The 13286-nt window shown below is 43.5% G+C and overlaps 2 protein-coding genes across 2 annotated transcripts in view; one reads left to right on the top strand and one right to left on the bottom strand.

Annotated features, from left to right (window-relative positions):
• Positions 1-13286, bottom strand: part of hmgn2 (high mobility group nucleosomal binding domain 2) — a 419610-nt gene that overhangs the window by 270255 nt on the left and 136069 nt on the right. The window lies entirely within an intron of this gene.
• Positions 1-13286, top strand: part of ago3a (argonaute RISC catalytic component 3a) — a 113713-nt gene that overhangs the window by 64506 nt on the left and 35921 nt on the right. The window contains 3 exon segments of the mRNA XM_060900327.1: positions 2840-2976; positions 12453-12587; positions 13027-13114. Coding sequence (XP_060756310.1) covers positions 2840-2976; positions 12453-12587; positions 13027-13114 — 360 coding nt within the window.

A 13286-nucleotide genomic window follows, 5' to 3' on the forward strand; every position in this document is an offset into this window, starting at 1 on the left:
TTATGATGCAAAAAGATGAACAGAGATTCTGACGTTCGGTCACTTGTGAACCCATTTTCCCTCCGCTAAAAACATTGTGGCTGTTGTGCCTTAACGGGCATACCGCATGAACAATGTTATTTTACAACGTAGCAAGACAATTGCAGTTAAAATATGAACAGTCCACTACAACGATTTAAGTGACAATCTAATTTGACCCGTTTGCGTGAGCTCAAACCTTCCTTCTGGCCCGCATGGATTTAAATTGGGAGCTCGCTTGTGCATAATCAAAGTCGTCAATGGAGACTGCTGCCGAGGCAATCGTCATTAAATTTTGCGTCTTTGCCTCGGACAGACGACTTCTCGTTGACGTTTTAATTTTATTCTGAAGGCTGAACCCACGCTCTGCTGCGACACTGGAGACTGGAATAACCAGCGCCACTTCAGCCGAAGTTCTGAAGTCGGGAAACATTTCTCCCAGGGAAGTGATCAGAAGCCGGCAAGAGCCTCTGAAAGTTGGATTTCCCGACCCTGCTAGTACTCTCTTCATAGGGAGGAAATCCTGCAGCATGCGCTCTTTCTGCACCAGTGGTGCAGCTGCACCCCGCGGAGCCTGGAACCTGACACGGAAGGTCTTAAATAAAACGAAGTTATGTTTAAATGTTAGTTTAGCAGATATTCGAGCAGTGATGTTCCTAAGCTTGCTGGGGAAGAATACAATAAATCGACATTTGTTTCATTTTAAAAACAAGAAAACAACTAGCCTAAATGAGCGCTATTGTACAGGCAGGGAAACGACACAACCCAATGCATCTCTTTTTTTTTAATAGCAAAAATGACGTGTCTTCTGCAGAGAAGGGAAACATTAATCCATCTCACTGTGCTAGTGGTTAGAAAAGTCCGAGCGCGGTCAGGACCGCGATGGGGGGAACAGCTTTGCGCAGTGGCTACAATGTACAGTATACATGAGTAGCCTATGCACTGAACATCAAGACTCGCCGCAACGTCGGCTCAGATTGAATGTGACGGCAGTGAAGACTATGTATACTGTATGTAAGAAAACTCTGCCACAACTTGCCAATAATTTCAATTGTGTGTTTCATTATGTTTTATTATTGTTATTATTAGGCTATTATTGTTATTGGTAATGGTAACGGTAAACATCCGTCAAAATGACCGACGGCCTTCAGATTTTTCCGTCATAGCTTAAAAAAAAAAATCCGTCAATGACGGACAATTGTTGGTTAACGCGACCTATGGTGGGGGCATATGAACATGCAAGGAAAAGGAAAAAAAAAATGGAGGTCAGATATGAGAAGTACAGTTTAGCAGCGTTATTAATATTGCTAGAGGTGAAATTTCACGACCGGTGCTATCCAACTCGACTGAAAATATCCTCTGTGTTAGCCTGTAATCTATGATGTGGAATTTGAGACGCTTAGGAAAGATTTTATGAACATCGTACACCATATTTTTTTTTTTTTTTCCCCCCAACCGTAGGCCAGTAAGCTATTGCCATCACGCAGCGTCCATCATCTGTCCGTCCACAATTCACAAAAATCGCTACTCCTCCCAGAGTTTTCAGTGGATTTTGATTGTTGTGTTTCGAAGATCTAGTCAGTCTGCACAAAAGTTTCTCCCTGGTTTTGTGATTTCTCATTTGCTAAGCTGGTTAATGAACTTTGAAGAAAGTCACTACTCCTCCTTCAGTTTTCAGTGGATTTTGATTCTGATTGTTTTGTTTGGAAGATCAAATTTTCATGAAGAACATCCATCCATTATCTGTAGCTGCTTATCCTGTACAGGGTCGCGGTGGCAGGAAAAACTATTTTTTTTTCGTGCCGCTCTGGCAGGAAAAACTATTTTGGATAAAATTGTTACAAGTAACCAATAACCAAACTTAATAATAAACTTAATTAATAACCAAACTTCAACTCAATGTGTCATCTTCATTTTAGATTGCAATTCACAACTATTCTATTGTTTTCCTTAAAAAAAAAAAAAATTAATCCCCCCCCCCCCCCCCCCCCCCCCAATATATAAATATTCTCAAACACTACTGTTCAAATGTCTTGGCACCCTATTGTTTTCTTCATGTAAACTTGGTTATAGATTTCTCATCTCATTATCTGTAGCCGCTTTATCCTGTTCTACAGGGTCGCAGGCAAGCTGGAGCCTATCCCAGCTGACTACGGGCGAAAGGCGGGGTACACCCTGGACAAGTCGCCAGGTCATCACAGGGCTGACACATAGACACAGACAACCATTCACACTCACATTCACACCTACGGTCAATTTAGAGTCACCAGTTAACCTAACCTGCATGTCTTTGGACTGTGGGGGAAACCGGAGCACCCGGAAGAAACCCACGCGGACACGGGGAGAACAAGCAAACTCCGTACAGAAAGGCCCTCGCCGGCCGCTGGGCTCGAACCCGGACCTTCTTGCTGTGAGGCGACAGCGCTAACCACTACACCATCGTGCCGCCCTCCTTCCCAATTTATGATCTGTATATTTGATTTGCCACCAGTTTTTATACCAGATGCCTTTCCTGATCCAACCCTCCCCAATTTATCCAGGCTTGGGACCAGCACTAAGTATGCACTGGCTTGTGCAGCCCCAGTGGTTTGGTATTTTTGCCTAATCTTTTGTTGTACTGTACGTTAGTCTGGGTAAGAGCGTCTGCTAAATGTAATCTGCATGTCTTTGAAAAGACAAGTTATATTGTTCATAAATTGGTTAATTGTGATTTAAATAAAATAAAAATAATCAAGAGAGAAATGTTTAGCAAGGAGGGGGGGCCTGTGTTACTCAACTCGATGTACATACTGAAATGTTCCCCATCCCCTCTCTCCTGCAGATACACTCCAGTGGGCCGCTCGTTCTTCTCCGCTCCAGAGGGCTATGACCATCCTCTGGGAGGAGGAAGAGAGGTCTGGTTCGGCTTCCATCAATCCGTTCGACCCGCCATGTGGAAGATGATGCTCAACATTGACGGTGAGGGCTCTTTGCTCTGCGCACAGAGGGTTCAACACTCCAACGCCTTTTCAGACTTGACACCAGACATAAAACAACTACTTCACCAGCATTGGTGGAAAAGTTAATCTGGCACACGCATACCGTACCTCCCTTCACACTCTCCACCCGTTGCGGCAGCACCGCCAGGCAAGGAAATCTGAATTTAGTGTTGCGTTTGACACACACAAGGAAAGAAAACGCTCATGATGACAAAGTAACGTGGCTGCTCACAGCACAGCATGACCAGTCAGTAAAGTAACGCCTCTTCTTCTTTACCTTTTAAATCCGTTCTAGCGAACAGTAGTGTTTGCTTTGGATCAGTCAACATGCAGACGTATTTGCTCGTTATGGATTTAACACTGACGCCACTGTGTGCTTTTGCTGAGAAGGTAGACTCATTCGTAATAGTTGTCTCGGTCGATTTAATGACGAAAATGATGTCGTTCTGACTTCCCACTTCCAAGTTAAGTTGAACACAGCATTAACGTACACTATCGTTCAAAAGTTTGGGGTCACTTTGAAATGTGCTTATTTTTGAAAGAAAAGCACTGTTCTTTTCAATGAAGATCACTTTAAACTAATCAGAAATCCCCTCTATACATTGCTAATGTGGTAAATGACTATTCTAGCTGCAAATGTCTGGTTTTTGGTGCAATATCTACATTAGGGATGGCGAAAACTAAAAAAAAATCTTGACCGACCACCGAGCCTCATTAGCCGGTTGAAGTCGGTTAACCTACGAGTTTAAAATTCTAGAATTGGAATTATTACAGGGATGCAAACGTCGCGCCTTTTGGCGGATGCCGCCCTCTCCACAGCTGAATCGCGCAGATCCGACCTTCCTTTCCCAAGGGGGGGGGGGCGTTGGAGCGTCCGACCACAACTTCATCAAAGCAAATTCTGCATATAAGCAAATGCCGCCACAGTCCACGAAACACAGGAAGTACAAGCACGAGAAGAAAACAGCAAATCAGAAAGCCACACACGCCCGCGCCGAAGCCACGCAAAATTTAATGTACAGTTTAATAAACTGATTGCTCAGCTTCCGCGCAAACACGCGCAGCCCCCCGATCCACTGCCCTCCTCCCACACACCCCACGCCTCATGGACTGCAACGGCACCCGCCTATTTAGTAATTTTAATACAGAATCCACCTTGAAATTACAATCGGACACTCCAACGCCCCCCCCCCCCCCCCCCCCCCCCCAAAAAAAAACAAACGGATCTGCGCGATTCAAAAATAAAAAGTCGGCATCTGCGCCTTTAGTTTGTGTGGAGAGAGATGATCTGCAATAACATGCATTGTTGGCTACAGACCGAAACATACTTTCAGAATGCACTGCCCAAGGCAGGACTAAACTCCATGTGCCTTCTAATAATAATTAAAAAAAATACTCCATGTGCCTTCTAATAATAATTTAAAAAAAATACTCCATGTGCCTTCTAATAATAATTTAAAAAAAAACAGAATAGTAATTTGTAAGCTAAAAAGCCGGTGTCTACACTTTTCTTTCGCCGAGTGGCAGCTGGGCGGGACATGACTGAATGGGTGTTTCTGATTTGTCAGCTGTTTTTAACTGGGGCGGGAGGGCGGGACATGACTGAATGGGTGTTTCTGATTTGTCAGCTGTCTTCAACTGGGGTGGGAGGGCGGGACATGATTGAATGGGTGCTTCTGATTTGTCAGCTATCTTTAACTGGGGCGGGAGGGCAGGACATGACTGAATGGGTGTTTCTGATTTGTCAGCTGTCATCCTTACACTGTATGGCATGCCCCAAGCGTTTACAACACGGAATTCCAGGTTCTCCGCTCCAAAATCGGCAGCTTCAAAACGATTGATTTTTTTTAAAAAAATTTTTAACCGACAACCAAAAAAAAATTAACAGGTTGACGTTGATTCGGTCAACCACCGGTCAAACGGTCATCGGTTAACATCCCTAATCTCCATAGGTGTATAGTGGCCCATTTCCAGCAACTCTCACTCCAGTGTTCTAATGGTACAATGTGTTTGCTCATTGCCTCAGAAGGCTAATGGATGATTAGAAAACCCTTGTACAATCATGTTAGCACAGCTGAAAACAGTTGAGCTCTTTAGAGAAGCTATAAAACTGACCTTCCTTTGAGCAGATTGAGTTTCTGGAGCATCACATTTGTGGGGTCGATTAAATGCTCAAAATGGCCAGAAAAATGTCTCGACTATATTTTCTATTCATTTTACAACTTGCGGTGGTAAATAAAAGTGTGACTTTTCATGGAAAACAGCACAAAATTGTCTGGGCGACCCCAAACTTTTGAACGGTAGTGTATGTGACAAGATACTCCAAGATCCTGCTTAAGCGATTAAATTCCCTTTGAGTTTTATTAAAACGTCACGGGAATCCAGATTGCTGCATCAAACTTCCTTTAACTTTAACTCTGCATGCATGAAAGGGGTTTCAGCCACACTTGGTCTGTCTCTTTGTCTGGAAGGAGGTTGCTCCCCTGGCGCTCGCGCACACGCATGCACGCACACACACATCGCTCTTTCACGCTTTGAGACATTTTTCACTCGACTAAGCCCACTCCTCCTGGTCAACCCCCCACCGTCACTGGGAAAAGCCGGCCTGTCTGAGAGTACCTCTCTTTTTACACTCCTTATTGTGTCTCTCATAATGGAGCGAATAGTTGCAGAAAAGGCGCGAAAGCAAGCGATTGTGGCTCGGCTTCGAGCTCACGCCACTGCTGGGTGCAAGCGTGTTACTAAGATTTATTGATTTCTTGCTGCTGTCGTCTGATTCTTCACGCTCCTCGCCAAGTTTGTAGTTAAACAGCTAAAAGCACAGGGTAGCTGATTTTCCCCCTGGGAGACCGAGGACAAAGCTAGCGAGGTTTATTGTCTTCCTGTTTCAGATGCATTTTTCTCTCCTAATTCTCATTCGTCATATAATTTATCAAAAAGGTCTTGAGGCTGTTGGAGCTGGAATTTTAAAAGTACATCCACCCTGAAACTGCTGAGGAATCATCATTCACCTTATCTGCTGATGATTTTATGAATTTGTGTATCTGGCGAGTCAGATGTTTAACGTGCAGGGGAAACGTGGCTGTGGCATTGACGAACTTATTCCAGAAGCAGCGTCTGTGTTTATAAATGCAGCAGAAGCGTTACGTCTCATCTGTGTCCTAACCGCACTGTTTTTGAAACAAGTCCAGTGACTCACTGTTCCTAATAATAATTTTTTTTCTCTCACCCCCCCCCCCCCCACCCCCACCCCACTATAAGTGTATTTTTCAAGAGAAATACAGAACTGATTTATGTTTTACGTTCTGCATTAATCATCACGGATGTACATGTACACTGTTGAGAAATTTTGGTTGTCTCCCCCCTCCCCCCCAAAAAAAAGACAGACCTTCATGCATTTTAACATCTAATATATGTTTTTTTTCGCTTTCAAAAATATGGCGCAAAAGCCATCTTGTTTTCTTCAGTCAATAAAAACCACGTGTAAGTGTTTCGGACACTCTGATATTGACTGACACCCCGGAAGCGCCACCCTCTTCTGTCATCTCCAGCACTAATAAAGGCCTCTGCATGCTCTTGCGACAAGGCTTTCGCAGATAGCTTTTCGCAGACAGTTGTAATTTATTGTTGAGCGGGGAGTAATAGGCGTGCGCGATGTTATTCACCGGCACAACGCGGGGGGGGGCGAAGTCACTAGGAGTAGTTGGTGGGTGTGGTTAGTGGAGTGTTTATCCTCCGGTTACTTATAATGACTAGAACTGGAGTCGTATAGATGTCCGTACTTCCTCACTTCCTCAATCAACCGCTCTTCATGCTGCTCCATCTTCGCTCGTGTTTTTAAAAATGCCGGTCGTGAAAACAAAACAAACCGGGAAAGTAGGGAAGCATAAGTGTGTGTACAACAGGTAGAGTGGACCAATCAGAGCCCTCTTGTCTGCGGCGCTGTCTGCGAGGCGTCTGCGGTGGTCACAATTTTTGGGAGGTGCGCACAGAGCGTCTGCGAAGGTGGGGGGGCTATGCAGACACTGTCTGCGACACCGTCTGCGAGGACTGGGTTGTCAGCATAAATTGGCCTTCAGTTCTCCTCTCAGAAGATGTGCTAATATGATGCCTTGCTTTCGGTCGGCGTAAACGAAGAAGGTTTTGGGTTTGTGAAACATAAATTTAACAGTGTTTTGACATTTTTGCTTATTTTAACATTTTACAAGCTTGTTTGTGGTATTGAGGGTCGGATTAAACCCGTTCAGTTTGAGTCAAATAGCCTTAAGAACTCTTTTTAAAAAAAAAAAGAAAAAAGTGTGCTCGCGCTGTTTACTAGCTGGGAGGTCCGTATCGTGAAATACCGTGACCGAGGTCTTGAAAGTACTGACCGTGGCCCTCTGGGCCGAGGTCGCGGTATTTCATCATGCGGACCGACTAACGAGAGCGCCCGAAAGGGAAAACTGAGCTGAGCCGCCATTTTGAATCCTCATCCACGGCTGTAATGCAAATTGCTTCCTCCTCGGTATACAAGTGCACTTCTATGGCAGGAAAAAAAACTAAATTTTGCCGCCTATGTAGTCCCCTGTTTATACAAATAGGAGTCATTCAGGTTTCAGCCATGTTTTTGCTCGGCCAAAGTTATACAGTATTATGACCTTTTATATTGCATAAATAAAGCCATTCGGTGAAACTTTGAAGAAGAGATTGTACTGGTTTAAAGTTTTTACCTAACGTAATATTATGTATCAGGATAACATGGTCCAAACTGGGCCTCATTAACTAATGAGATCAAACTGTTAGCAAGTTACAGGTTTTTAGCTTTCTCCTGAAATGTTTTCTTTTATTTTGTCTTCCTCCGGGTAGTAAAACTCGCTTTTGCTGTGAACACTGTCGTTATCGCTATCCATGCTGTAAAATTAATGCTATTTTGAATCCTCATTCACGGCTGTAATGCAAATTGCTTCCTCCTCGGTATACAAGTGCACTTCCATGGCAGGAAAAAAAAAACTATTTTGCTGCCTATGTAGTCCCCTGTTTATACAAATAGGAGTCATTCAGGATTCGGCCATGTTTTTGTTCGGTGTTAGCTAGGGATGTTAACCGATGACCGTTTGACCGGTGGTTGACCGAATCGTCAACAGGTTAATTTTTTTTTGGTTGTCGGTGAAAAAAAAAAAAAAATCAATCGTTTTGAAGCTGTCGATTTTGGAGCGGAGAACCTGGAATTCTGTGTTGTAAATGCTTGGGGCATGCCATGCAGTGTAAGGACGACAGCTGACAAATCAGAAACACCCATTCAGTCATGTCCCGCCCTCCTGCCCCAGTTAAAGACAGCTGACAAATCAGAAACCCCCATTCAGTCATGTCCCGCCTCAGTTGAACACAGCTGCCACTCGGCAAAAGAAAAAAAGTGTAGACACAGGCTTTTTAGCTTACAAATTACTATTTTTTAAAAAAAATTATTATTAGAAGAGACATGGAGTTTAGTCCTGCCTTGGGCAGTGCATTCTGAAAGTATGTTTCGGTCTGTAGCCAACAATGCATGTTATTGCAGATCATCTCTCTCCACACAAACTAAAGGCGCAGATGCCGACTTTTTTTCACGGCTTTTTCATGGACTGTAACGACATTTGCTTATGTAGTAATTTTAATACAGAATATTTACCGTATTTTCCGGACTATACGTCGCTCCGGAGTTTAAGTCGCATCAGCCAAAAAATGCATTATGAAGACGAAAAAAACATATATACGTCGCACCGGACTATAAGTCTCACTTTTTTGAAGGGTTATTCTATCCATAGAATCTGTGATTGTATCTGATAATCGGCGCGTGGTTACTGCGCGACTGCATTGTTTTAATAACCGAACAGCTGAGCAGTGATAACGTGCCCTTTGCCCTGTAAGTAGCCTAGTCTGATTATTTTAAATATCTACTACTATCTTTAATACTATCACTATCGTTATTACTAATAGCCTATATTATTATTATTATTATTATAACTAATATTAGTAGCCTATTATTGATGCATTAATCAGTTTGCTTTTAGATTATTTTTACCGGTAGGGTTTATTATCGCCCCATGGCTCTTTCATCTTTGTTATTAAAGCTGTAGTCATCATCGAGGAGAGTCATTCTTCATTTTTGTCGAATTTTATTTCATTAAATCAGAGGTCAAGTAGGCTATAGGTATATCATCTCCAAAGACAACCGTCTAGTGAAAAAAAAAACAACAACCTCTTTTAAATCCCCTACTTAAATCCTTAAAAAGAGTCATTTAACTCATGTCTTGTGTGATCTGATCTCCAATGGTGAAATAAACCGGTTGTGATATGAGTAGTCTGTTATTTTAGAAGATATATTTTTATTAGGCTATATATTAAATTTTTTATAACATATCACGACATATTACTGTCTGTAACTGTTCGTCACTAAAGCGTTTTCTAAGATCATAATGTCTGATATTATTATTATTATTATTATTATTATTATTATTATTATTATTTTACACACACAATAAGCGCGTGTGCATAAAGTTATAGTAAACCATCCCCCACCTTTTTTTTTTTGAGTCGCCGGACCCACCCACCTCCTGCGTTCCGGGACCTCCCACTTCACAAATTAAGCACTGCCTAAAATCATTACATAACTTATTTAAATAACTATAGGCCTATCATTAATAATAAAACACAGGTCAATCAAGTTTATCAAGCTGATGATTTCACTCCAAATCAGCAAATCCATTGAATTCCTCATCCTCGGTGTCGCTTCTGAACAACTCTGCCAACTCCAGCGGCAGACGAAGCGCCGTTTCCTCCTCTTCTGCGTGGCTGTCGTCAGACTCAGCATCAGCTCCAGTTATTCCGCGGTGAAAAAAAAACAAAACATATATACGTCGCACCGGAGTATAAGTCGCATGGCTAGCCGAACCATGAAAAAAAGTGCGACTTATAGTCCGAAAAATACGGTACTCTGATGAAATTATTCAGACACTCTAACGCGCCCCCCCCCCCCCCCCCCCCCCAAAAAAAAAATTGGATCTGCACGAGCCATGAAAAAGGCGCGCTGTTTGCATCCCTGTTTAAACTCATAGGTTAACCGGCTAATGAGGCTCGGTGGTCGGTCAAGATTTTTTTTTAGTTTTTGCCATCCCTAGTGTTAGCAAATTACAGGTTTTTAGCTTTCTCCTGAAATGTTTTCTTTTATTTCTTCTTCCTCAGGGTAGTAAAACTCACTTTCGCTGTGAACACTGTCGTAATCGCGATCCATGCTGTAAAATTAATGCGATTCTCCTGAGAAATGCTGGCAAAAATGTATAAGATTTTTGATTATCTTATAAATAAATCTTATAAAAAAAAAAAGATAAATGTTGACAAAAAATGCTACCATGTTTGTTGTGAACGAGCGAGTCGCCAGAGGTCTGTAACCGGGGTCTGTACCGTAGGATACGGACCCGCTCACAGCCGATCAGAGCGCAGGATTTGGACCACGAAAAAAATAAATATTAGTTATTCCACGAAATCGAGTCGTGCATGAGCTGATGGCGCTACGTGCCTCGTCGGCCAAGTTGGCTTTAAGCCATGTATGATGAGATTGAGTGAGTGGAATAACTGTTTTTATGTTCCACGTTCACTGGGTTTTGAGAAACTGAGCATTATTTTTTGCAAATTCAATAAATAATTTATACAAAACATCTGACAAAAGAATTTCCACCTAGAATGTAAACAAACCAGCGAAATGATGGGAGCAATTTGTGAAAAATGTGATAATTCTTCTTGAAAGATGAAAGACAGGTTCTTACCATGAAATGGTTGTTTGTATTTTTGGGGGTTTTGCGTTGGAGTAGTTTTTATTTCAGCCTCGGTTGATTCAGCAACACGCAGCACCATTTTCTTCTTCTTTTGGGTTTTTTTTTTTTTTTTTTGGCGGTTGGCAAACCAACTTAAAGGTGCATTCCCGCCGCTGATTTGGGCTGGAGTGTAGAGCACGAGATCGGGGACGACGACACGACGCTATATTTTTGCTGTTCTTTTCTTTTAAATGCTTGATAATAAAGTGATAGATATCTGACTTTTTTTTCCCCCTCTGTTTCCGGTTGAGAGTACGCCGTGTGCGTTCTGGCTGCCGCTTCTCACCGGAGCTTTTTATTTTTTCTCTTTTGTTTTTCCTTTTTTGTGTTTTGTGTAGTTTTGATTTTTGTTTGAGTGTTGTGGTGTAGCTCCGGACCCAGTTTTGGGCGTCAGTTCCCTCCAGGCCTTGGTTCGCTGTGGGTGATGCTTGTGCTCCTAGCTGTGGGCTGCAGGGAGCTCGTTGCTAATTTTATCATCGTGGTTGTCCAGCGCTCTGTGCAGCGGTGCTTTAGTGCTTGGCGTGATGTTCCAAGCGATGTTGCTCGGTGGCGTCGCGGCGGCTTGAGACGTACCAGCGCTCTGCGTGGTGGTGCGTCTGTGCTCGCTTTGTGGATCCATGGCATGGTGTTCCGAGTGATGTTGCCCGGCGGCAGCGCAGCAGCTGTGCTGGTGGTGTGGGACTTATTTTTGTGCGCCTTTTGGTGGGACTGTGGCTGCTACACCACTGGAATTACATCCTGACCTTTATTTGGTGGATTTTTTATTTTTCCCCCCATAATTGTAAAGCAACCTTGGGTTTTGAGAAAGGCGCTATATAAATTGAACTTATGTGTTCCACCTTTATTTTTTGCCTCTATTCATGGTATATGAGCTGATAGCCTAGTCGTAGAGTAGCCAATCAGAGAGCGAGATTATTCACATTTCACTGGATATGAACAGAATAATAACTAATAAAAATGGTGGATTGTGATTTCGTGGGCGGCACGGTGGTGTAGTGGTTAGTGCTGTCGCCTCACACCAAGAAGGTCCTGGGTTCGAGCCCCGTGGCCGGCGAGGGCCTTTCTGTCTGGAGTTTGCATGGTGTCCGCGTGGGTTTCCTCCGGGTGCTCCGGTTTCCCCCACAGTCCAAAGACATGCAGGTTAGGTTAACTGGTGACTCTAAATTGACCGTAGGTGTGAATGTGAGTGTGAATGGTTGTCTGTGTCTATGTGTCAGCCCTGTGATGACCTGGCGACTTGTCCAGGGTGTACCCCGCCTTTCGCCCGTAGTCAGCTGGGATAGGCTCCAGCTTGCCTGCGACCCTGTAGAACAGGATAAAGCGGCTAGAGATAATGAGATGAGATGAGATTGTGATTTCCACAGCTGTAACCAAATTACAGACTCGGCCTGACTTATCCTTTGGATTTTCTCGACCCCACATCAAGAGCCAGTGTTTTAAACAATGCTTAATGCTGGGTTTGATGAGCGTCCCTCACTTGTTTCGCTACAGCTATTTTCCAGTTCAAAAACTAAGGAAGCAAACGTGTGGGCTGATTCCAGGATCAGGCTAAAATTGTGTACGTTTTGGCCGAATTGTTCTTTGAATATTGATTAATGATTTCCTGCCTGTCTTGTTTTACTCCTAGTGTCCGCCACGGCCTTTTACAAAGCACAGCCAGTCATCCAGTTCATGTGTGAGGTCCTGGACATCCACAACATTGATGAGCAGCCCCGCCCTCTCACGGATTCCCACCGAGTCAAATTCACCAAAGAAATCAAAGGTGAGTCTTTCTGCCGAATCGCGCTGATCGGGAGCTCGAGGGAGCGATGAGTGAGTACAGGACTCTGTCCTCTGCTTGCCCCAGCCTCATCCCAAATCGTGCGTCATCGCTTTCTCAGAGCTGATCGTTTTGATACGGCTCTCATTCAGCGGTGACTCACAACCCAAACCCTCAAATTAATATGTATAATCTGGTGCAATGAGCATGAAATACGGCCCTTTAATACAATCCGATGAGTCGTGTTCTCGGTTTGTAATCGCAGAAGAGAAGTACAGCGCGAGTCTCATTTCGGCTCTGTTCTCGAGTGCCTTCAGGAGTAAACAAATGGAATTCAGACCGGACCGGTTTAAATTTTGAAGTAACCAAGCATTTGCTCCAGCATGTAATGAAATGCATGGTGCATTTCTGTAATCTCTCGTCTCATGTGGTTGTGTTTTAGGTCTTAAGGTGGAGGTGACGCACTGTGGAACCATGCGGAGGAAGTACCGAGTGTGTAACGTGACCCGCCGACCTGCCAGCCATCAAACGTGAGTCAGCCTCATTGTGGTCCAGAGCAGGGGCCCGAGATGGGACACGGGGAATAGCTTGGGGAAGCTTGACTTAGTCACTGTGTGTGTTTTTTTTTTTTTTTTCTTTTTCTTCACAAGAAATCTTAATACAAAGGCACGAAAAGCTGGTTAGCATGATTTCTGTCACAAA

Source organism: Neoarius graeffei, chromosome 19 (assembly GCF_027579695.1).
Source record: "Neoarius graeffei isolate fNeoGra1 chromosome 19, fNeoGra1.pri, whole genome shotgun sequence".
NCBI classification, from domain to species: domain Eukaryota; kingdom Metazoa; phylum Chordata; class Actinopteri; order Siluriformes; family Ariidae; genus Neoarius; species Neoarius graeffei.